Here is a 27,167-nt window from a genome sequence, read left to right as displayed (position 1 = left end):
AAATTTTCGCGCTCGCTTCGCTCGCGTTTTCAATAACTTTCTATGATATGATAAAGGTGACATTCGGGTGGGGACTGTAGCAGCATTACTCTGTTGCAACGTTACTGCTACAGCACTGTCAATTTTCGTGATAAAATGATGTGACTGATTTCCATACTAAAAGTAAAAATGTACAACTGTCTATCAAATTGCGTTTTTATATCGAAAAATTTTCACGCTCGCTTCGCTCGCGTTTTCAATAACATTCTAAAATGTTTATGATAAAGGTGACATTCAGATGGCGACTGCAGCAGCATTAGGTACTCTATTGCAACGTTACTGCTACGGCACTGTCAATTTTCGTGATAAAATGATGTGATTGATTTCCGTACTAAAAGTAAAAATGTACAATTGTCTATCAAATTGCGTTTTTTTATATCGAAAAATTTTCGCGCTCGCTTCGCTCGCGTTTTCAACTACTTTCTCAGATATAATAAAGGTGACATTCGGGTGGCGACTGCAGCAGCATTAGGTACTCTGTTGCAACGTTACTGCTGCGGCACTGTCAATTTTCGTGACAAAATGATGTGACTGATTTCCGTACTAAAAGTAAAAATGTACAACTGTCTATCAAATTGCGTTTTTTTTTATCGAAAATTATTTCGCGCTCGCTTCGCTCGCGTTTTCAATTGCTTTCTGAGATATGATAAAGGTGACATTCGGGTGGCAACTGGAACAGCATTAGGTACTCTGTTGCAACGTTACTGCTGCGGCACTGTCAATTTTCGTGATAAAATGATGTGACTGATTTCCGTACTAAAAGTAAAAATGTACAACTCTCTATCAAATTGCGTTTTTATTATATCGAACAATTTTCGCGCTCGCTTCGCTCGCGTTTTCAATAACTTTCTAAGATATGATAAAGGTGACATTCAATTTTCGTGATATAATGATGTGACTGATTTCCATACTAAAAGTAAAATGTACAACTGTCTATCGAATTGCGTTTTTTTTATATCGAAATTTGTCGCGCTCGCTTCGCTCGCATTTTCAATAACATTCTAAGATGTTTATGATAAAGGTGACATTCGGGTGGCGACTGCACCAGCATTAGGTACTCTGTTGCAACGTTACTGCTGCGGCACTGTCAATTTTCGTGATAAAATGATGTAACTGATTTCCATTCTCAGCTGAAATGCAGCAATGAACGTCACTCAATTTACCAAAAAAATTCAATGTAATCTTGATGACCCTAGGGAGAGGGGGCACCATGGTCTAGAAATACTTAGGGCATCAAAATATTATTATCTTAATCCGGCACTGGTCGTTTGCGGAGTCAAACGATTTGGGACTCGCATTTTATACGCATTTACCATGCCTTCCCGAAAAAAAATCGAATCATTCGCCAAAGTTTCGCAACGCATTGAGGTTACAAGGGGCACGTGGTCTTCCTCAGGAGTTTGAAGAAGACCACGGTAAGTGGCGCTCTAGCCAGGCAGGCCGCTTCGCTTTCGCTCGCGCGCGTATACCTTATACGGTATCGTCCGATATACACCTACTACTCTGTCGTTTAAATCCTTAGAGAATATAACCAACGGAGACGCCATGTCTATAATTTTCGGTACAAAATAGTCTGGCGTTTTTTGCGGGGGAGGGGCAAATCAAATGTGTACCTACGTAACGTAAACATAGCCATGTCAGATAAACGTCGGTTGACCATTGGCCGCCTATTTTCGACAGAGGGGAACGCCTGTTAATGACCACTCCGTTTGCTTATATTCTCTAAGTTTAAATCACGTGTAAAATTTGAATAAGGGCGAATAAAACTCTTGATTTTGGAGTGTAGTTTTATTTAGTGGTAGGTACCTAATTGTAAAATATTTTATCTGGACTTCAGTCCTCTAGCATATCCATATGTCAACTTTACTTCAAGTTCCGCCTCCAGGGGTGAGGGAGAGAAATTAGGTTTAGAAATTAGCCGCTTACTGACACAGATCGAATTACACGCGGGCGGAGCCGCGGGCACAGCTAGTATAATATATATACGTTTGTGATGGCAATTCCACATTCTTAACCGTCAAAGTTGAAGCAAAGTTAAACAAAAACAACAACAAGCTTTTTAAGTCTGGCTTCATGTTGAAACAACAGTAGGAAAAGACGTAGAATCTCGACCCATTCACGAAGCCAAATAAATTGGGTTAATTTAATAAAGGGACTAATAAAATCGTCCACAACTTTAATGGTTTAATTGTGAAGTGGGAAGAATCACTGTAGGTGTAGACTCGAATTTAATAAAACTATTGTCTTGTGTTGGTTTTTTTAGTAGAAATTTTTGAAAAATTTCTTCATTAGGAATAAATAGGTTGGAATAATAAAGCCCCCGGACTTTTCCTACTCCTTTTTCTATTTTATTTTTTTATAATTATAAAATATAGATGTCTTGATTTTGGGTTTACAGTCTTGGTTGAGAGTTTAATGAAAGGCTCCTTATTAAAACAACTCAATGGGCGAGAAAAGAAGTATGAGAGCGCGAGCTATGCGTCAAAGTTTTTCCGAGATCATATTTGGAAAGGAGATCATCAAGGTTGTTGATATTTTTTATACCACGTCGGTGGCAAAAAAGCATACGGCCCGCCTGGTAAGCGGTTACCGTAGCCTATCGACGCCTGCAACTCCAGAGGTGGTACATGCACGTTGCCGACCCTAACACCCCGCACCCTTGTTGAGCTCTGGCAACCTTACTCACCGGCAGGACCACTACACTACCAGTAAGAGTCTAGTGTTATTTGGCTGCGGTTACCTGTAGGGTATACTTGATATATCTCATCTTATTATTTCGGGGGCCCTTGGGTCTCGACACAGTGTGAATTTTAATTCTTTTGTGCTGAGCGATCCGACTGAACTTCTAGCGACCTTCACCAAGGAGGAGTTTTGGCAGAAGAGTGTCAAGTTCCGGCGGTTCCGCGGCCGGCTCCCTGACACTGCGGGGTTGCGAACTGCATCGCAGCCATAATTGTGTGTTTTTAGTTTTAAGATATATTTTATAATGATATGTGTGCTAGTTTTAAGGTATTTATCTATGGGCCAATTGCCAAGTTGCCTGAAAATAAATATTTTCATGTCATATACCTACTTCGACCCATCAGGTGCAGGATGCCAGTTGAAGATCCTTGTTGATAGATAGAGACAGATAGACATCTTTATTTGCATACCAGTACAGATGTTACATACATGGACCCTGGAAAGGGTGTAACAAAATAGGTAGTTCATAGTGATGATGCCAATGACAAGCAGTGGACTTCTTTCTACTGTATTTCTTCTATAAACCTGTCTTTACCCTAGGTTGACATTTAACTGGTTATATACCCTGGGCACGCATTGTCTATATTTAGCGGAACGGGCTCGGGCCGGGTCAATCTAATGTGATGACGTCACGGATAATCTGACCGCGGCCCTTCTATTTCTGTCTTTAGATGGCAACACAGGTAACTATAGATGGCCTCCCTCTAGAATGTGCAGACCCCATACCAACCCCATTCTGAGAAGCAAAGTAAAGGTCAAGGTTTTGTTCACTTGCGTCCATCAGGCCGTCTCGCTTGCACTAATAAGTGTGCGGACAATTCTGAGCGCAATGAACGCGCGAATGACAGCTAGCTGATATGATTCCAATATCATTTTAATAGCGGTTTGATGTCAGTGCACGTTCGAATTGGCCTGCTAGTTTTACGAATTGTGCGCACTGAAATATGATTTATATAGTTGATCGAGCGAGCGCGAGCGTCTCTGTTTCAGCTTAGTCAAAAATGACAAAAATGCCTGGACAGCCGACCGGACGGCCGGCTGTACTTTGGTGAGCAGGTTCGATAATTATATGGATCTTTTGTAGATTCAGTGGATTTTTTTCGAAATGAGGCAACCATGGTTCACGAGATCTACACACAGAGCCACTAGTTCACAATTTGTAATGTTGTTGTAATATTTTACACACAATACATAAAGCAAATCTATGCGCCTTGAGAGTCTTTAGTGGTGAATCCAGTCTAATGCACCATCTAATGTTTAGTGATCTGCGTTGGCACTTTATTTTTCTAAATCGTAAAATAACCCAGTACGTCTACCATCAGTTTTTACATTGACATATACGCTCACGTCTACGTAAATTACTTTCTATGCATCTCGCTCGTACTCGCATATTAGTGCAAGCGAGATGTACAGAAAGTAAATTACGTAGACGTGAGCGTTATGTCAATGTCAAAACTGATGGTAGAGGCTCAGAAGTATCAGAATAACAGAAGTTCTTAGAGAAGACTAAACTTATTGTATACTTAGTTCGAGTATTTAGGTAATTGCTCAAGCTGACCTAAAAAAATTATCGCCGTAAAGTAATACCTAGATTTTATAGGCAAATCTAAGACAAAGCAAAGTCTAGACTAGACAGAAGACTTCCAAAAGTCGGTAAAGGTGACCTCGTGTTAATGATAATGACCTTTGGCTTTTTGCAAAGATGAGACTACTAATTAACTCTTATTGTTAAAATTAAAACTTGCTTTTGTTACTAAGTATCTAAGTAGTTTGGTTTAGATCGCTTCCTTACAATGTTTAAGTACCTAACAAAGGTACCGTAAGGTTAAGGTAAAGGTAAGGTAAGGTAAAGGTAGGTAAGGTTGAAGTAACACACATAATTCAACAATGTTCCTATTCTATTACTTTTATCAAATGATTGATCCAGTACTGTTATGCCTACTATAGAATTAAAAAAAAAAAACTCCCTACAATATTATGCCAAAAAAACATGCCAAAAATACTTTACATAATTTCAGAAATGAGCTTGATACTCTTCAACTGCTGGGTCGATTTCTATTAAACATAGCTCAGAACCACCGCAAGGAAACTCGCATTCATGTAAAAAAAGCCGCATCGAAAACTTTCCATCCGTTGGAGAGCTACGATGCTACAGACAGACAGATAGACATTGGCGTCAAACATATAATAACACCTTTTTGGGTCAAACAGAAGGATGTTTTTTTTTTCTACGAAAAACACCGCACAGATGTAGCGCATAATTGTTTTCCATCATATTTTCTCGGAAACGTTCGTATTTGTCATGCTACTTCAGTCAACCTCATACTTTTTGTACCGAGACTGACTGCAATAGTAAGACACGTTCGTACATTTCCGTGAAAATACGATGGAAAATAAATTCTTCAAACTTGATATATTTTTAACTATTCTATGTTACCCTATATACTTAGCAACAAACACTCGATATACAAATTAACCGAAACGTAAGTGTAAATCAATAGTGTCGAAACACAAATCGATCGTATAATTATCCCACTATTTAGCCCTCTGCTTGACTATGGCAAACAAAATCTTTTAAACGTGCAAGCTAATTTGAACTTTATAGCAATGCAGTTAGGTAGTTTTTTCCAGTGAATTACAGATATGCAATCTCAGCCCTATGCAAAGGGCGTTCACGTCAAATAGGTTAATATTTAAAAGGTTGTTTCAACAGTATAAATTAGATGACTATGTTAGAGTAGAGACGCGGAGTAAAAAACTTTGTTTACATAAAAACGCAATGAAATTGGCTACATTTTATACTTAACTTCTGTACAAGACTTACATATAATATCCGTCTGTGTGATTTATTTATGTTTACCGATAAGAGGCAAATGACCAGATAATCAATTAACGTCTAGTGACCGTCAACGCCGACATTACAACGCTTAGAAAACCTAACTCAAAAACAAATATTTGTAATAATACACCCATACCTCGAGTCGAACCCGGTACCTCCTGCTTCGTAGGCAGGGTCACTACCCACTGTAGTTCGTTTTTTTTAGCATTAGAAAGAACTTGAAAGAAGGTAAGCGATCTTGACATGTCTTTTAATTGAAAAACGCTTTAAAAAAAAACTATTACTTATGAAAGCAGAAGAATATAAATGATCCTATTAGATTCATAATTGTTACATATTTGTCGTAACTTATAATTAAAATGTGTTTTTCAATTAAAAGACACATCAAGTTTGTTTACCTTATTTCTAATGCTAAAAAAACCAACTATAGGCTAAGACCGTCCACAAAGAACAAATGGACGACTAACTGAACCGTCTTCAAATATTCATGTGTCCTTACTCTATACATTTTTTTAGAACTTCCTCTTCCAATTTTAACGGCATGTTAACCACTGGTAAACATATAAAAACGTCGAACATAAGTGTCCACAAGTCGATTGTAAATTCGAAACGACACGCATCGTAAAGCGAGGCTATTAAAGTACCGTCCCGTGCTCTTTATAGCACAAATCGATAGCGTCCTGGGACGCGTTTCCATTGTGACACGTCACGAGAATCGCGGATAAGTACGGTTACCATCAGTTTGTCACTGACGTAAACGCCGTCGAGAACGTAATTTACTTTCTATACATCTCGCTCGCACTCGCATATTAGTGCAAACGGGATGTATAGAAAGTAAATTACGTTCTCGACGGCGTTTATGTCAGTGAGAAACTGATGGTAACCGTAAAAGGGCTCATTTAGACGGTGCGAGAACTCGCATGCGAGTTTCATTACATTGCGGTTTGTGCTCGGTCGGTTTGCATTGTGGACGAAACCTCAACTGTAACTAAAATCATATGCGAGTTCGCGCGCCGTCTTTAGCCTGTAGCCTGTGCATACCGGCTTGCGTGTGTGTGACGTGCACGTGCGCTAAAATGATGGAGCCGCACACGCACACGTCACGCAAGCGATGTGCCGTCTCTCATAAAGATCTGTATACCACAACGCCGCACGCGCACGTGCACGTCACGCACACGCAGCCGGTGTGCACAGGTGTCACTTAAGACTGGCTTGTAATGTCATTGCGGAGACCTTCTTTATACGTCTACGAGCTCTTTCATCGCACAAATAAATGCCCTTAATGACGGACACAAAATCACCCACCCTGGTAATGGGTCACCCTTTCAGGCATATGAAGGCGTGACATTCAGCCCCACGTTTGGGACTGTTTGCTCGGCACAAAGGCCTTTAATGCCGGATATACAATAACAGTGCAGTGGAAATGCACCCTGGTAGTGGGTCACCCTTTCAGGCATTATGAAGACGTGGCATTCAGCCCCACGTTTGGGACTGTTTGCTCTGCACAAAGCCCTTTAATGCCAGCGGAATGATAACGTCAACTATGAAATTGGGGACACTATGTATATATCCTGTATACTCATCCTTTAGCTGAGGGGTCTCCAAACCCCGGCCCGCGATGCGTTCCAATCCGGCCCGCCGACACCCAAAGCGAGTGCCCACTGTTCGGTCCGCAGGAGCCCGGCTCCAGAGGTTCAGCATTCTTTGAGAGTGGAACTGTTCCTAAAAACCGACGGTGGCCCGCGCGAAAGTTTCTGAGCGGCAATATGGCCCTCAGGTAAAAAAATTTGGAGACCCCTTTTAGCTCAAAAACAGTTGATTCTTGGCTAAGTGTCGGTTCCAAACCGTTTGTCACCGTTAAAGCACTAAATTTTATTGTACGGTAATTTTCATAGTTCTCTGCTGAGTGATGTTGATCAGTCTGTTAAATGCGGTTGGTGCAACTGGCACTATCGCAGCGTACTACGTAGGCGAACAACACGCGAACGCGAAGCGAAGCGATGCGGCGCGGGGTGAACCAATCCTTTGATACCTATAGAAGTGTCCTACGTGGGCGATCTCGTTGCGAACGCGAACGCCTTGGGCCCGCCGCGCCGCGCCGCGTCGCGTTCGCGAGTTGTCCGCTTACGTAAGACGCAGCGTAAGAGTATTATAAAAGTAAGCATGATAGGTTAGGTTTAGTTAGCCTACCTGCATCTCCGGAGAGCCTCCCTCGTCCCGTATGAGCAGGAGGTAGCTGTGGCCATCGATGATCACTTCCTTCTTGAAGCGGCCGCCTGGAACACCATAATGCTAATTAACTAAGGCCATATAGAAAAAAATACATAGAGTGCTCACTCCATACATCAGTTTTATAGTACCAAAACGACTATTATTTTCGTAGTCGATATCTATATTTAGAAATATCGGGAGCATTACTATATAAGTTTATATAGGTGGGTACAAATAATAATAATAAATAATAAATAAATCATTTTTATTTCAAGTCAGCACAATAAATGGCTAAACGGGCTAGGTATCCAAAATGACTCACAGGTCTATGACAACAACAAAGTTGTGTTCAGAATATTCTTTGATAATTTTGGATTTGTGATCCACATAGATGTTACTACATAGGTACCTATATTTATTATTTGGATTTGTATCCTCCTTGTGTATTCGACCAATCATCAACAAGATCGATTTTCCGACCCAACCAACTATTAACAACTATGGAACCCTCTACAAATTACCCGTCATTTCACGTCGAGTCATTATGTGGCAATCATCTAATCATGGTGAGCCATCGATGGTATTCTATTCATATATAATTCCATCGCGTGGGTCCTAAAACGCTCGATAAAAATCAAATAGGAATAAAAGTCGTAACTGACAGATAACTAGTTATTGTTCGTGTCGTTGTGCGATCTAGTATCTATCTACCTACGCACAAAATCATAGTTCGTTGAACTTTACAATGTTTATGTTGCTTGTACCGCCATCTATGAGTAATGCATTGTAACAGTAAGACGCAGAGTTTGTGCTGCCATCTAACGTTTTACATTGACATCAATGAAGCGGCTAGCTAAGGAAACCATGTTTCAAAATTTTGCCGATAGAGGCGCTAAGGAGCTCACATTATTAATTTTATGAGATGAAGTAAATTAAAAATTTGTTGAAAAATACACACCTTCCGGACTTTCTTCTTGCATGTATGCCCCTGTTAGATACCGATGGACTAGCGCAGATTTCCCGCTGTCCGGCGATCCTAAGACGCCCACTCGTAATTCTGTGACACCTCGCGCGGACGTCCATTCTTGGCTGTTGACGAATGAATCTGTAACAATTTAAAAAAAAAACATTGAATATTTGTACAGCCAAAAATGAATAATTAAAATGAATTCGCACAATAACAATCGCTTTAGTTTTGACAATAGCGCCATCTATGATGCTTTAAACAAACTATGGGAAACAGCAGCGGCTATTAAGTGTAGCGGAGCGGCACCTAGTGGGGAGTAGCAGAACTAAAAGTATTCCATTAGTTCGTATAGATGGCATTATTTTCACAAGGGTAATTTAAGTTTTCCGATGAAGAATTAAAAGTTTTCAAAAGAAATTATGGAAAAGTATGGCGATTTAATGCTATTTTCGACTAGTTTTTGGTGATATCTATGGAAAAATCATACAGGATAACAATCAATATCAAAATTTTACGTAATTAATTAACATGTTCACAATCGACACCTGTAAGCTGTTAAACTAACCGCTAGCCAAGACTTTCACCAACAAGACTTCCTATTCTTAGGTAAAACCTAGTAGCTACACCGTGTTAGAATAAAAGGGCATAAGCGCCAGTTAGATTTGTATGTGTAACGTCATTTTAAATTTGAGTTGTTGAGTTGTCGCGTAATCGTTCAAGCGCAAATACATATAACGCAACGGTAGGTAATATGCAGATTTCTACACGATAATTGTTATTTTATCGTACTGTTTTACAATACTATGTTAGCATAGTAATAAGCGATACCTTTATTTTTATAGTACGCGTCCAATAAAGTATCTTTTGAAATCAAATTGTTCTACATATCTCTTTTTGATAAGTTATTATATGTAGTCACCTGCAATAATATATTACACAACGAAGGCAGCAAAAATATCTGACACGATCTTATTTGTAGAGCCATAAGACATATTTTTGCGGCCTTCAAACAGTAACATATTATTGCAGGTGACTGTACCAGTGTTCCTACTGTTATTAGAGAATTGTAGAGACTTTAACGCTATTTAAGTAAATGAACTGTACAGTCAAACACAAACTGTACTTTAAATGTGTTTTCATTCCTTATTTCTCGGCCATAAAATGTAAATGTGAATGTGTATTTTAATATCCAGCTGTACCATGATAATGATAATACCAAACCGCAAAATAACCACCAGAATATACAAACTGAAATGGCATTTATCTCCTTTGAAAAACTACGTATGTTAAGCCTATTTTCCCTTAACACCGTGTTATAACACAATGTCAAACATTAACACTGGAAAAGGTCATTGGCAACAATAGTCGTTAACGTAAATACGGTTTTTCTGCGGTTTTTCATCTCGGTTAAACCGTAAAATCAAATAAGGTATTTTGAGGTAAACTTCTCATTAGGCACTTGGTAAAGTTGTTAATGACTTGTTAAGCCCGAATTTAGTCTTAAATGCTGGGTCGATCAAATCAACTATTTCTTTTTGTTATTCTGTCCCATCAGCCAGGAGACAATAGTAGCATAGTTTGTTGAATTAGTAGATGTCCCATTATGAAAAGGCCTTATAACTACCAAAAAATTCAAGTTTGGTTCTGTTAAATACGAAAAAAGTAGTATTTTAAGAGTGACGCAGGAGACCGTAACCATGGCAACGAGTGACAAGAAAAAGTTGATTCACCCAAATACTACATACACTGTAAAGCGTACGTAAAATATATTAAAACGGCAAAATGAGTTCAGTATTATCCGGGATTATGACGAAAAATTGACGCTTAACTTTGAGTAGTATTTACTAGCGTTCCTAGGCTACGATAATGGCTTACCAATCTGGCTGAATGATCATTTGCCACCGAGTAAGTAGTATAAAAATATATGTTTGTAGAAAATAATAGGAAACCCGCAATCTAAATCATAATACAGATATTATACAATACAATAATATAAAACTTTCATCCGCGAAGTGACAATGGAGTGTCTAGCTTATTGCGTCACAGAGTTATCTTACTGTCATTTGTCACACTGACGTGTAGCCAGGAAACTAGCGATATCGACAGCGATAGCGATTTACATGGACACAAAGTTAAAGGATTAGATTAAAAATCCGGACAAGTGCGAGTCAGACTCGCCCACGGAGGGTTCCGTACTTTTTAGTATTTGTTGTTGTAACGGCAACAAAAATACATGTGAAAATATCAACTGTCTATAGTAGAAAATATCAAAATATCAACCTAGCTATTACGGTTCATGAGTTACAGCGTGACAGACTGACGGACAGACGGACAAACGGACAGCGGAGTCTTAGTAATAGGGTCCCGTTTTTACCGTTTGGGTACGGAACCCTAAAAAATAGAAGGCCAAGAAATAAACTATAATCGACCGACAAAAAACAACACTAACACATACCTATCGATTGTCACCTGGTTCATAAAATAGCTGAATAGTTTCGACGCTACGATGGAACACGCAAACATACACACCGAAACACACGACCAAACTAATACAACCATACGAATTATGAAATAATCAACTAAAATCATATCCCTTTTAAAAGAACCAAACATTTTTCAGTAGGTACTGTATGCCTGTGCCTACCTACTAGACATTTTCCATGTCTACCATGATAAACATTGCTTGGTTTGAAAAACAGTGATTCTAGTAAAGTAAACATAGTATGCGTTATAATAAAGACAGAAACCGCATAGTTCCATACTACTTTCATCGTTAAAATACCATAGTAAAACCGGCCAAGTGCGAGCCGGACTCGCGCACGAAGGGTTCCGTACTATTACGCAAAAAACGGCAAAAAAATCACGTATATTGTATGGGAGCCCCATTGCCCCCACTTAGATATTTATTTTATTTTGTTTTTAGTATTTGTTGTTATAGCGGCAACAGAAATACATCATCTGTGAAAATTTCAACTGTCTAGCTATCACGGTTAATGAGTAGCCTGGTGACAGACAAACGGACGGACAGACGGACAGCGGAGTCTTAGTAATGGGTCCCAGTTTTACCATTTGGGTACGGAACCTTAATAAAAACCATAGACTAGGTGCTCTGCATAAAGCGAGCGACACATAGATGAAAAATCAACTCCTGAGATGCAGTTTTCGTGGCCACACGGAAGCATTACAACATTTACAACATCTCTCTGTGGCAAATCGCTAACTTCACCCAGAAGACAATTTACTTGTTTTATTACATTCTATTGCGCGATCAATATATCCCACCATCGTTTCGATTCTATAAAAAAAAATTTGGTTCGAATTTGCTTAATTTTGGACACCTGTCTATCCTATAAAATAAAGGGTTAGGCTACATTGTATGCCATAAATGTTATTAATTAAGACATTTTTTATATTTGGTCCCTGGTCCCATTTTGTCAAAACCTATTTCTGATAATGGGATATATATTCTTAAAAAGATTTTTTTCAATAATGTAATTTGGAGACTGCTGTAAACAAAACATACAAAAAATGCTCTATGACAAAAACAAACGTTGTTCTACGTGTGAACAAAATCACTTTGAATGTGTATTAATTATTATACTAATTAATGCAAGTCATACAAAGTCACGATGACACCGTAAAAACCATAGACTCATCTACAACAAACAAAATAAGAACGAATTGTCTAACCAATATTTATTACTCGTAATTCCCAAGTAAAAACAGGTTTCCTATCAAATCCCATTCTTCCCGAAACCGAGCTAAAAGAACCATTCACTTACCTTCATTAACGACCGATTCCCGTAATAAATTACATTTATTACCCTAATATAAATCAAGCCTTTTTGACCCTAGACACTAATCGTCTTACGGGTAAAAATTCATGGGGGTAAATGACCACGCCTCCTCAGGTTTATGACGTCGTAAAGGTGTGAAATGAGATCTGAACGCGTGTGTGACAAACTTAGCTTTTAATACTGATTATTGGATTATAATCTTTAATCGTAAGGGATAAGAGCGTTGCCAAATACCTTGATAAATTGGCAGGATTGCATAGAACTTAGTGCCGAAAGAGTGTAAGTGCAGTTAAAAAGGCAAGGTAGTTAAGCCGTTTTGGAAGTAGAAAGTTTGTGGTGCTTGAGTGAAGTGGGCTTGTGCAGGTTTTATAGCATGTATTTAAGTAGTACTTGTGTTTTGGGGCTTGTTTGCGTTCTGAATATCGAATTGATGGGATAACTGGTCCTGAGATGTTTTGCGAGTTTTGTAAAGGCGTTTTTTGACAGTTAAAATCATGGGTCATTTGTATTTGATATCAATGCAGCAAGATGAGATGTTTTTTACCACAACTGTGTAGATATAAAAAGAAATAACGTATGTTTGGAAGTGAACATGATGGCAAGCTACAGCGATTAGAGTAAGTCTTTTTATTGTTAAATCATATAATTGTGACGTTCCACGGCAAAAGGTACCTTATGACGGCTGGCGCTTACGTCGCATAGCGCCGCAATAATATTGGTAAGCGCCAACCGCCATTAAGGGGCCCACTGATTAACAGTCCGCCGGACGGTATCGGCCTGTCAGAACAAAATTTTCACAGTTCCGAACAACTGACAGGCCGATACCGTCCGGCGGACTGTTAATCAGTGGGCCCCTTTACCCGTGGGACGTTACAATTATATTAATTTTGCATCTGCGATATTTTCTAAAAATTCGAGTCTTGGCGGAGGAGGTGAATTATCCATTTTTCCTGTGATACTTATATTTTTTTATTAAATACCTATATAATGAAAGGGAAATGTCACTGACGGTTTGCAATTAATATCAGTAACATAATAACTTACCATCATTCTTTTTTTTACGATTGTGACATTTCAAATGTAAATGAACTTTAACGTAATTACGTTGTCATTTCCATTAAATGTCTCAAGGAAGTATTTATTTTATTATATGGTTAATTATTACAAATATGTCGGAAGAAAACTTATAAAATCAGGAAATTAAACATGGTTTGGGCCAAAAGGATCTTTATTACAACAGCATGAGGTATGTGAGGTGTTGTGAGTTGTGACCGTATGTGGTTGCACTATAAATGGCTTCCTTGGTTGAAATGAAGGAAAGAAAATTTTATTAATAAATAATGTATCGATCCAATTAATAGAAATGTTATAATTAAGTACAAACGGCAACAAGCTTAATTAATAAAATATTGCATTATTGTTAATAAACATACGTACATTTTATGGAAGTTAAAAGATTTTGAAATGATTATATTTTTTTTTCCCAGTTTTATGAATGATTTCACTTCATTAAATTAAAAACGTGTTTGTCAGTAAACCTTAAAATCATAAATCCAAAATGTAAGGCCCTGTAGGCGGCAGAAATAGGGTTGAAAGTAAAATAAGTCGCGGTCGGAGGTTAATGCACTAATATTCATCCTAATCTCTAATCATAATAACGGAATCGCTAAGAAATCCTTTTGACCTGATCAAAACGGTTCAAAGTTGCCTTCAAGCCCCTCTATAGGAGGTCCCAGACAAAGCAAACAAGATTAATACAATATAAAGGAACACCCACACAATAAGGTCAGTTTTTCTGCGCTTTGTCAAAGTTCTTTGACATAAGTCGGGCGATGCCTTCAATTTGCTGCTACATAACATCTGCCCTTTACTTAACTGTTAGAACCTTTGTCCTTACCCTTCACTGCCAAGTTCTAAACCTTATTATAAGGGCATAAGATACACCTCTGGTCAGTTCAGCGTTCTAACCTTTTGGCACACGGTCCATACATTTGTGACTTATACGTACCTTCTGACGGCCGGCGCTTACATCGCGTAGCACCGTCTCAGTACTTGGAGCGTCGTTAATAATAGCGTAAGCGCCAACCGCCATAAGGTACCTTTACCTGTGGAACGTCACATTTGACCATTGAACTTTTTCTAAGCCCATAGTTTATTATTTAAACTAGGGATAGATAGTTTTTTCTACCTCTGTTACAATTTGAAGTGGAACATATTTTTTCGAGGTTATTTTATTTGAACGCGTCTTTGACGCTGCTGGCAGATTGATTTACGATCTATTGAATAATACAACAGTAGTATAAGAATTTATGTATGAATGGACATTTGGACATTTTGGACACACATCAATATCAAGGCCCCATTATACTACACCGACCGGCTTGTGTTAGTCCGCTGACACGTGCTCCTGTTGAGCTCCTCGTTCTCGAGTGAAAAATGTCTAGCAATCATCAATAGACCCTGAGGCCCTTATATAAGTATATATTTCATGGAGGGACTCATCATAGCCGCTGTAATTATTTCCAACATAAGTGCGGTTGGAAGGAGTCTCCCCTCTGCGAGTGCGGCGAAGAAGAACACACCACTGACTGAGCACATATTTCTGTGCTGCCCTCTTCACTCCTATCCTGGCCCAGCTGAGGATCTGGATTCCCTGACACTCGACGTGGTTACCTGGCTTAACAACCTCTGTACTCTCCTATTCATGCATGGCATACGATTAAATAAATGGAGGGACTCAGAGGGCCTACCGCGAACCACGTTCGACATGTTGCCACCCCGTCACATTTACGAATGAATTTACAAGTGCGACAGAGAGGCAACACGTCGAACGTGGTTCGCGGTAAGCCCACAGATGAAAAAAGATGACTGAAAATTTCAGTCAGGATGATTACTTATTATCACACAAACAGAAAGGTTCAAGCGCAATACCATTTCAATTAAACCATGTAAACACAGTAATTCAACCATATCAGTAAATCACAATCCGAAGCGAAGCCATTGGAACAATCGTAATAGACCTTGGAGCATTCCGAAGGTCGTAACACAATGGAAACCATGCATCACTGGTTCAGCGGAAACGGATTTAATCACAGTTGTAAGATGTATTAGGTAAATAAATGGGGCATTATCTATGAAAAGGAACCTTATTGTCGATGGCGCTTACGCCGCACAGCGTCATTTTCATAGATAACGTCACAAATAGTGCTTTCATGGTCTTGTTCCGGACCAAGGTAGATTAAAATAGATTGATAAAATGCATGGATGGAATGGATGGTGGATGGATTAAGGTGGACTGGAATGGAAGTGGTAGACTATTTTTGAGCTCCCGAACTTCCCAAAGAAGTAACGTGAGAACAGGGTGTGTTGTTTTGGCTGTGAGACCAGTTTTTCTCCCTTATCCTGTTTTCACTTAGCCCTAGCCCTGCTGAAGACATCGGTTCGAATCCAGCCTCCGCCACTGGAGGGCTTGGTCACTTTTTCTTTAGTATAAGACATATATTTGAGTAAATAACATTGACGTATAATATCTAAGGACTGGCCTTACGGGCAATAAGAATGGGGCCTGTATAACGGTGTAACACCGCTACAACGCGATTGGTTTATGAGTTCGCATCACGCGCGCGATTGGTCGCAACTAGTCGCGTTAGACTGCACGATTGGCTCGAATTCGTGAGTGACACCGCTGAACTAGTACCATTTTTGATTCCCGTAAGGCCCGTCCTTAGATATTATACGTCAATGGTTAATAATTACTTTGTTCTTTTTCCAAATATCTTTAGCTCATCTAGTTTTCGACACAACATTGCCCAGTTGTAACCATACAACCACGAAGTTACTCGTAATCACCTAACCATTCAACTACAGATATTATGTAACATCCAAACAATGTGCCGACCTTGTGCCACTCGCCTTGTCCATTCAAGCTAGGTATTGTTACTATTGTTGTCATTATAGTCATTAGGCCAGGAAGCTTATTATTTTTTGTCTGGTCGCTAATTCGCGTGACTAAAACCGATTTAGTTGATTAACTGCGGCGAATTATATTAAGTAGGTATCCTGATTTTATTTAACACTAGCTAGACTCCACTGTCCGTCCGTCTGTCTGTCACCAGGCTGTATCTCATGAACCGTGATAGCTAGACAGTTGACATTTTCACAGATGATGTATTTCTGTTGCCGCTATAACAACAAATACTAAAAACAGAATATACTTAATAAATATTTAAGCGGGGCTCCCATACAACAAACGTGATTATTTTGCCGTTTTTTTTCGTAATGGTACGGAACCCTTCGTGCGCGAGTCCGACTCGCACTTTGCCAGTTTTTCTACCCAGTGCGATAAGGCACGAATCATATGTTTTCTTCCATAAACAATAATTTCCCATATCTTCACAAATACAACGATATAAACAAATCAAACGAAGATAAACTTGTATTTAATTATCGCAACAAGTTTGCTTACATGGCAAATGCGACTGCAAACATAAGATACTGCTCCATTTTATCAAAGAAAACTAAACCTTGTGCTTAACGACACAAGGTTTACTTTAACTCTATAAAGCTATCTAACACGAGTCTAAAAATAACCAGTAAACGCATAATCAAGAGTAATTTAAACGCTAAAGACTAATCATAGAACTTTGTCGCTATAAGGAAGTTAATGCTACGTTTGGTGGTATGTGTAACATGTTAATGCGACAAGGTATTAAATAGGCTAGGCGCCAGTAATATTAACATCAGTAGATGCATTATAATGACCAATATAAATGATATCTAAGATTACGTATAATAGTAACTGATGTAAAGGTCATGATATACTATTTTTTTTGCGATGTTCTTGTTTTGAATCAAGTGAGTAAGTAGGAGGTGATAATGTGCAAGCAATGAGCAAGTTGGAAATGCTTCCTTGAAGGCATTTACTTGTGAATAAGTACTTAGGTACTTACATAATGTCTTATGGTTAAGTATAGGGTTTTGCACGCAAACGAACTGCATCGAAGATATGTTCGTCTGTCTATTACTATCTGTCACCTGACCTGCAAGGGCCGCAAGTATTGTATTATCTATGGCAAATCAATGGTCAATTTAGTTGTTGTTGTTGTTGTCTGTCCTAGGGCACCCCGGAGGTGCATAGGGCCTCCACAAGATCCTTCCACGCCCTCCTGTCTTGAGCAACCGTCTTGGCCTCGTTCCAGCTCAGTCCTACGGCTGTCAGCTCGTTCTCTACGCTGCGCCTCCAGGTGTGTACAGGGCGTTTGCGGGCTCGCTTCCCGCCCTGAGGCCGCCACCACTCGAACGCGATACTGGCGTTGTTCGTATCTCCTCTTCGCAGGGTATGACCGATCCATCTCCACTTCCGCAGCGCTACTTCTTGGGCGATCGGAGGTTGTCGGCACATACTCCACAAATCCTCATTTCTTATAGTCTTCGGCCAGAATATGCGGAGGATCGACCGTAGGGGGTGTCATTCTGAATCCCTAACAACGTTTGTCCTAAAGTCACTTGCCCTAACTGTTTTGACCTAATGGCTATTACCCTAACGATCAATCGTCATAACAGTTACTTTTCCTATTGATCAATTATCATAACAATTACTTTCCATAATGAATGGTAACGAACTGTTGCCACAAAAGTGGGTTAGGTTAGGTTAGAACCGTGACCCTCGCAAAATCGAACTGCTGCCACAAAAGTGGGTTAGGTTAGGTTAGAACTGCGACCATTGTAAAAACGAAATGTTGCCACAAAAGTGGGTTAGGTTAGGTTAGAACTGTGATCCTCGCAAAAACGAACTGCTGTCACAAAAGTGGGTTAGGTTAGGTTAGGTTAGAACTGTGATCCTCGCAAAAACGAACTGCTGTCACAAAAGTGGGTTAGGTTAGAACTGCGACCATTGTAAAAACGAAACGCAATAGGGAAATCAAAATTAGGGCATACGAGTGTTAGGTCAAGCAACGATAGGCTAAGTGAAATTAGGTAACATGATGGTTAGGATATATAATTTTTAGGCCTAACAATAATTAGGCAAAAAAATAATTATGCTACATAACATTAGGATAAATACTCAATATGGAAAGTGTCATTAGGGAAAAAGATATTAGGACAAAAAAAAATCGCCTATTCGATAATAGGGAAACCAAAATTAGGGAATACGCGCGTTAGGACATCTGATCATTATGACAAATAATATTAGGGAATGCAAAGATAGGACAAAAGATTTTAGGGATTCAGATATAGATCCGACCGTAGGGACTTGTTGACAAACACTTGTAGCTTGTGTGTCAGCCCCTTTGTCACTCTCCACGTCTCACAGCCGAAGAGCAGCACGGACTTGACGATGGATTCGAAGAGGGAGATTTTTACGCGGCGAGTGAGAACGTTTGAGTCCCAGACAGGCTTGAGTTGAGCAAATGCAGCTTTTGCCTTCTTAATTCTGCTCTCGACGTCTTCGTCTGCACCTCCCTGACATGTTAGAGTACTGCCGAGATATACAAACTTGGAGACTGATTCAAGGCGACCGTTTTTGAGCAATAAAGGATCCGTACAATCTGATTTTACTCGCATGTTGACAGTCTTCCGTCGGTTGATTCGCAAGCCCATGGCTTCAGCTTCCTCTTGAAGGCTCTCAAGTTTCGCTTTAAGATGGGCTAACGATGGCGAAATCAGCACGATGTCATCGGCGTAATCAAGATCATCCAGTTCCTTACCCAGTTAATGCCTCTTGGTATTTCGATCACTTTCCTCATCACGTCGTCGAGAAGAATTATGAACAACAGCGGTGACAGGAGGCATCCTTGCTTCACACCGGCAGTTACACTTATAGGCGCTCCCATTTCCTTTTCATGTATCACCCTGCATGTGCTCAATGTGGTCAATTTAGTAGTAGGTAATAAAAGTCTTTATTGCCCAAAACAAATAGGTGGGTCAATTTTTGAAGAGGGTGTTTTTTCGACATTTGTATGGCATTTTTTAATTTTTGGAAAATCTGATTTATGATCATCGTTTTAGAAAGGGTTTTTAACAACAAAAAATATACTGGGCACACGAGGCACTTCTCTACTGTTTATAGTTAGCTAGATATGGACGTTTAAAGATCGACATTTGTATGGCACTTATAGCCATTTGTAAGGCACTTTTGACATGTATAAGGCATTTTTTCGACATGGTACGGCAGTATCAAAATTTATATGCCACTATTTATTATTTTTGTTGCATTTGTTAAGACCCTGGCGACATTTATATGGCACCTTCTCGACATTTGTATGACACTATGTCGACATTTGTATGCCACAATCGACATTTATACGGTCAAAATAGCCGTATAAATGTCGCCATACAAATGTCGCGACATGTCGCCAATAATATTTTTTAGTGATATTTCCTACACAATACAACCGATTCACTTATTTATTTTACTATATATTTTAACTTTATATTTGCAACTATTATAATCAAATATACATTTTTATTTCAACAACGTACCAACATATTAAGCGTCCATACAAATGTCATTGTAGTCGTACCAAAATATATCGAAAGAGATTCTTACCTGTTTTTAAATAAATTAAACTGCTTCCGCGTCCACACTCGACGTCAATCGATGCCCAACTAACCGCACTATTGCGTCGTAAATTGAATCTAACCGTTATTCAATAGACATAGAAGATTATAGGGGGTATATTTAAGTCATAACAAAACAGGTGCCGCGCGGGACAAAGATAAAAAGGCTTCCCTTGTTTTATTAAATGACGCATTAATTTACCAATATGATTAAATCAATTCTCTGGAAAATGCTCTTTATAAAAATACAAAGTTATTTATAATACGTTGCCTACATCCAGAGTTATGATTTTTTTTATTGCGCTATGCCGCCACTGGGACACGCGAAAAAGCGGTAAATTCCGCCGTTTTTGGAACTTCAAATGCGATTTTGTCAGAAACAAATAATATTTTAGATACAGTTGTACATTATTTTTAAAGCTTATAACACATTGAATGAAAATATATACATACCCAGTCTTTTAGTCCTATGGACTTCGAGTTTTAGCCGTGGGACAGCAAAAAATGCCTATTTGAAAATTGACCCATGGTACATAACATAGTTATTCCACTTAATGTCTCTGTAAAAAGCAAAAAAAAAATGTGTAATAAGTAAATGTTCTTTATGGCACCAATAATTATATTATTAGAGTTGTGTAAGTTTGTGTTTGTGTGTTAAGTTTATACCTACTACTATATTTTAACTACTTATCTTGTATCTTATACCACATGTTGACTTGGCGCCACCGATGCATTTGCAGCATTTGCATTTGCACCCGGACGTGATGAATGGCATCGTTGACTGTCGAGTGAGTTTGATTTATATTACAATTCAATCGATTATATAGCGTCAATTAGCGGATTCATATATCAGGGACTTCAAGGAGTAACATTACTGACATATGTTTGCGTACAAGTGTATGAAGTTGTGTGGTCTGCTTGAAAACATGTTGAAAACATGTTGAAAACATTATATTTTGACCCCCCAGTTTACTTCTTAGGGCACCATCCCACTAACCCGGGGTTAACCGGTTAAACCTGGAGTTACCATGGTTACCAGTACAATTTGACACTGAGTCAACGGTTTAACCGGTTAACCCCAGGTTAGTGGGATGGCACAAGTGGCGCCTATAGATTAGAAGTAAATCTAATCTAAAGTAAGAACTTGAATATTTTGAGTCCACAGTCCACATTACTCGACTTGTATCCACGAAACGTGACGGTTAAAAAAAGTATTTCTCTAAAGTCGCGAGTCTAGGTATGGTCTGTTAAGGAGCTTGACTCAAAATGAGAATCTTGAGTGAGTGGAATTCTGAAAAACCTAGGAGTTAGAAATGGAAATGCAGGTGGTAAGGTTTTTTCTGAAAAATGGCTAATTTACTTTAGGCTATCAAATATGTCATGGTCATGTAGATTGATAATTTAATATGTTTCTTCTTTAGACATTTGAAATTAAAAATATAACAATAACTTCATGAAGACCACAAAAACAGTGTTTCAACATACTCCATGACAAAATTCTACGCGACTAACTTTTGAGACTACACAAGCTAATTGTACCTCGCTAAAATCCATTTAACTTCCAACCCAATTCCCAAACACATAGAGTTCAATTTCAGTTAACAACTCGATTGTCACAAAGTCGAGTAAGTTGAGTAATAGGAGAGTAACTGGTACGAGTAACTACCCCGGAATGAGGTAAAGTTTGCATTGAAAAGTTAACACTAATGGGCCAATTTGGAGTTCCAGTTAGTTCCAGTAGAGTTAGTACGGAGACTTACATTATAAGCAAAAACCTTAGATGTAAAGAGGTAAGATTGTGTACAGAATAGATGTAGTGCATAATTGTTTATCATCGTATTTTCTCGGAAACGTTCGTATTTGTCATGCTACTTCAGTCAACCTCAGTACTTTTTGTACCGGGACTGTCTGAAATAGCAAGACACGTTCGTAAATTTTGTAATTAAGTTTCCGTGAAAATACGGGTGAAAGAAATAGTGATGTGAGAATTATCGATAAATTGGGAGTCGGATATTTACGTGCAATAATTTAGCAAATTCAATTGAAAATATTACACATTATGTATGCGTATTAATGGACATATGTATATATATATACAGCATATTTTGACCAAAAATCAAAATAAAATTATGTGATTTGCGTCGCGTCATTTTCGCAACAAATCGGCACAAATACAGCTGTCAACGCCTCATTAATGTATATTTAGTAAGACCATTTACAATTTACTATAACCAGAACATTCTTAATCCTTTTTAACAAACACGCAAATTAGACCACAAACTTTATTCACATAAAGAATAAAATAGCGTAAACATGTCACGAACTTAGGTTAGTCTGCTTCTAAGGCACAATCTATGACAGCCATAACTGATCTTTTATTTTTGTGTTATTTAGAACTTTGTGTCTGTGGAATACGATTCAAATTTGTGTAATATTTGGGCGATATATTTGCGTGTCAGTTATTATAAAATCTGACCGCTCCCGCTATCGACCGCGGGTTTGACACGCACAGTTTTTCAGGGTCATTCCGTGCGGTCTGGTGGACAAATCACACCATTTAGGCAATTTGCGAAAATTATAAGGGTACAAAAGTTGACTAATACTGGGATATTTTACCGGTCTGTACAGTCAAGGAATTTGCTTCTGTGCCACTGGGGCTGTCCATAAATTACGTCATCGATTTTGACGATTTTTGACCCCCCCTCCCCTCTAAAATCATCCAATAATCATGCTTCGAATGACCCCGTTTCCTCCTTCGTCATGCCACAGAATAACTAATTGTACTACCGTACAGAAAATTCACTCCTTCACAAAAGACAGATTTAGGTATAAAATTATACCTATACTCGACGCCTGCAACAAAATTGAAAGTAGTGACACCCCCCTGGACATGCTACCATCATCCGATGTCCAGACCCCCCCCCCCCCCCCCCTAATTTGAAATGACGTAATTTATGAATAGCCCCACTTCGTACTTCGTCATATTGGCAATCAATATGAAAGCCGCTTATATCTAATTTTTTTTTACCGTAGGTACCTTACGTGCGGCACAAAAATCTAATTTTGTTGATCGAACATTGCAGATCATACAATAATTTTAAATCAACATATGTAAATTTTGGTTTACACATAGTAAAACAAAGTTATTTTACAGCGCGTTTTTTAAAACTCTACAATGCTCTTGACATTAATTTCATGGTTTTGTCACTCCCTACAGTTTTTTTAAGAAAATCACTTTCTACGTTTTTTCTCATTCGTTCTCCACGACTGCTCGTACCCTAACCAAACCGCGGACCCTAGTAGCAAAAAACACAAAAAACCGTTTTGCGTAACGCAGACGCCGTCGGGCGTAAAATTACCAGGGCCTACCGCGAACCACGTTCGACGTGTTGCCTCCCTGTCACACTTACGTACGGATTTACAAGTGCGAGAGAGAGGCAACACGTCGAACGTGTGGATCGCGGTAGGCCCTCAGGTTTGGAAGGGAAAAACCTTTGCTTATTGAATATGCTAAGGTTTTATGAGATTACCAATTTAACGATTGAACAATTGACCGTCGTATTTGCTCGAATTAAAATTAATCCTACTTAACAACACAGCTACAATTACGAATAAGAAGATAACCGCCTCACAAAGCCAGGGGCCTACCGCCGGGAATTTTTCTCTTTTACTCTAATTAAGGAGTAATTAGAGTAACAAAGAAAGATGCTCGAATGCGAACTTCGATTTTCGCGGTTATGGCCCAGTAACGAAACGAGTGACCTAAGCCTTCCTACGTGTTCAAAGTTGACCAACTTTATTGTCCCACGTGCAATAGGGTATTTAGGAGCAAGTTAGGCCTAGCCAGCCGTATTAGGGCTCACGATAGACAACGTGAATAATGTTATGTGTCCATAGGCTACTGTAATCGCGAAAACTATAATTCTGTTTCTATTTTCCTTAGCATCATGGTTTGGCATTGGTAAATACTACTACTTAGCATTTTTTTGACAATTCAAAACATTAAAGGGAGTTTATAGTCATTACCCAATGAGGAGGCAAACTGACATTTTATCCCGCCAGGCGGCACCTCCATTATCGTCGGCTGTCACTGTCAAATCGCAAACATTTTTTCAAATAAATTGTAAACATTCTCCTTTTTCTTTTCAAAATACTCCAATATTGTGCGACAAATTGTGGAAATATAGGATATTCCTTTTTTCTCAAGGACCCAATGCATAAATCGGTGACAAAGACCGATTTTCATCATTTCGTATTTTCTTGTTTCGCGGTAAACCCCCAGATTGTGATGGATAGTGGTAGTGGCGCCCCCTACGCAGTGTTTTGCGTAACATTCCCTATTCCTTGATACATTTCATCCTCGCACTCTTGATTTCCAAATCCGCATTCGCATCTTCCCACTGCCAATCTAATTACAGCTAACAAAGCTTGCATCTGCCGAGGTGCTCCGTTTTACCTGCCTCGCATCTGCTCGTCCACCATTGTGTGCAACGTCTTCCGAACAGCCAACCCTAACGGAGGGACGTTATTTGGTGCGATATCGATATGTTTATAAACTTTATTAACTATCGATAAAAGGAATAAAAGTTTATAGTTAAAATGTGTGTTAAAGTGTTATTGGAAAAAAATATAAAAAAATAACAAAATAATTATTCACGAAAATAGCACAACAAACAAAAAAAACAATAACTACAGTGATTCGCTAAGTACAGCGTGTATCGCATGAATTTAGAATTCTAGATTAAACTTTAAAATTGACGGGTGTACTGTTGTACTATTGCAAAAACCAAGGAATTACTAGGTTATTATAAAATGGCGCTTTAAATGTAACTGTCACTGTTTAGAAATAAATTCTGACTTGATCGACAATTATGTTATACTCGTAAGTCACTATCCACTAATTTTATCGATAATATCGATACCTATACACTCTATCAAATGAGCAATATCTGATTATAAGGGGCGACTGCGATTTCGAGGGGTAACTGATATTGAATCATTGATCCGTTTTGTTTTCTTATATGTATATATATCTACTAAATAATAATTTTGAAATAAACTAAAAATCTAATTACATAGTTGTTTTTTTTTGTTGCAGAATCTATGACTATGACTGTACTTTTGTCAGTGTAAGTAGTTTTTATATTGCGATGAACATGAACAACACAACAATATACTACTGATTCAGTTTCATTCCCATTATCTTATCAACATTTGTAATCAATGATCACGTAAATAACTGGCTACTTATTTACTTGAGTGTTGATAATACTTTAGCTTTATACCGTGTTCTATAAGACCGTCAAGTATCTTTGTTTAAAATTTAATAAAAAACAAAAGGTGCTCACTGGTTTTTTTTTTTATAAAAGTCGATAAGCAATTCCACGATGGCACGAGCCAAAACATCGACAAATCCCCGTCACTCAGACCTAAACTTAATGCTTAACCGTCTCGGTATATTTTAATCGCCTTAATTACATGTTTTCCGATACGTAAAATTTTCTGTTTGACGGATCATTATTAAGTCATACACAGGCGGTTACCACGACAACGCCCATTTATTAACAAAAAAAATAGTACGCGATCTTAAGACGTAGAGTTTAAGGGCTAATATAGCGTTATTCTTTTGATTTTTTTGCACAAGATTACAAAGCAGTTTTAAAGGGTCTTGTGTGATGGATATAAAGAATATAATTCCTTGATATATTTGCCTATTCGTATTTGTTTTTTAAACACCGATTCGCACGCTCTAATGACATGTTTTGATGTTTTTCATTCGGTGTGTTTGCGTATTGTGATGCTAATTTTCTGTCTGGCCGTTCTTCAATGCGATCTTGAATTGGTTTTTAATTTTGACGTATTGAACTTGTTTGTGAGCTGTAAGAAGGAAATCGAGCTGGTTCTAGAATTAGAATTTTAGATTAATATTATAATACATTGTGTGGGATACATTAATAGAGTAACGGCTGGAGTGAGGTTATACACTGGTAGTAAAGTTATGATTTCTATGAATCTGAAGTGTAACTATAGTATTTCGTCACTACATATTTAAAAAAATCTCGAATCTCGCACTGCTACTCAAAGTTAAAACGCAGTAACTCTGTATGCATCCCATACATAGTTACTGTTAGCGACGCTACGACAAGACGCGGATAATTATAAGTTAGATTAAGATCAAATTCGATTAAGACTGTATTCTCAATAAAGATTTATTTGATAGGTAGGGAAAACCGCGATTAGATTGTCAGTAGTCATAAGTATTCAAAATATCCGTTATTTAACTCGTAGGTTCGTAATAAGTTTTAGGTCACCCAGTAAGTTAGGAAAAAACATGGTTAAACCTATTTCCCAATTCCCAAGTAATCACTATAAACTTGGTAAAATAATGTAGGCTCTGTCATTGGTTAACCAAAGAAAGGCGGATCAAGACAAGGAAGTCTCAATATGAAAGGGACAGACTGACCGCTTCTCATTGGTCGGCCAAATTCGAGCTCAGCGCTCCGATACAGCGTAATTTTCACTTAGAAACATACACGTTTCATTAATTAATTCGTAACCTGTTAAAGTTACATCATAACAATATTTGTAGATATTATAGGTCGTTAGCCTAGTCACCTAGTTAGATAAGAATCATAAGGCAGTCACAGGTAGACAAAGGCCTGCGAGTCGGCAAAAGGGCCATAAACCATCCATTGTATTCATTTCGGCCGCTTTCCTATCTATTGTAAGCCAAGTCGTAAGGACTAGTGAACTTGTTATCGTTTGTTTTTATAACTAATGAACGTAGTTAACTATTTGTAATAGTTTTAAGTCAGTAATTAATCGGATGTATGTAATATGAGTCGCAGAACGATAGCGGGATAATGAAAATTCACCCGAAAATGACCGTATGACGTAAGCGACCAATCACAGGCCGATTAATTCCGCGAATTAAGACATGATTTTATCTCCCTATCGTAGGTGACTCTCTTTCTTGATTTTTCGTATAAAAGTAAGACGGAACCGCTTCGGA

The 27,167-nt window shown here is 38.5% G+C and overlaps 1 protein-coding gene across 2 annotated transcripts in view; it reads right to left on the bottom strand.

The window, feature by feature from the left end:
- LOC134791986 (centaurin-gamma-1A) overlaps window positions 1–27,167 on the bottom strand; it is a 478,516-nt gene that overhangs the window by 41,541 nt on the left and 409,808 nt on the right. For both annotated transcript variants that reach the window (XM_063763089.1, XM_063763090.1), the window contains exons 2-3: window positions 8,790–8,936; window positions 7,811–7,896 (exon numbers count right to left, since the gene is read on the bottom strand). In XM_063763089.1, coding sequence (XP_063619159.1) covers window positions 7,811–7,896; window positions 8,790–8,936 — 233 coding nt within the window. The remainder of the gene's footprint in view (window positions 1–7,810; window positions 7,897–8,789; window positions 8,937–27,167) is intronic.

This window comes from Cydia splendana, chromosome 7 (assembly GCF_910591565.1).
Source record: "Cydia splendana chromosome 7, ilCydSple1.2, whole genome shotgun sequence".
Classification (NCBI taxonomy): domain Eukaryota; kingdom Metazoa; phylum Arthropoda; class Insecta; order Lepidoptera; family Tortricidae; genus Cydia; species Cydia splendana.
This window is presented reverse-complemented; position numbering and strand designations above follow the sequence as displayed.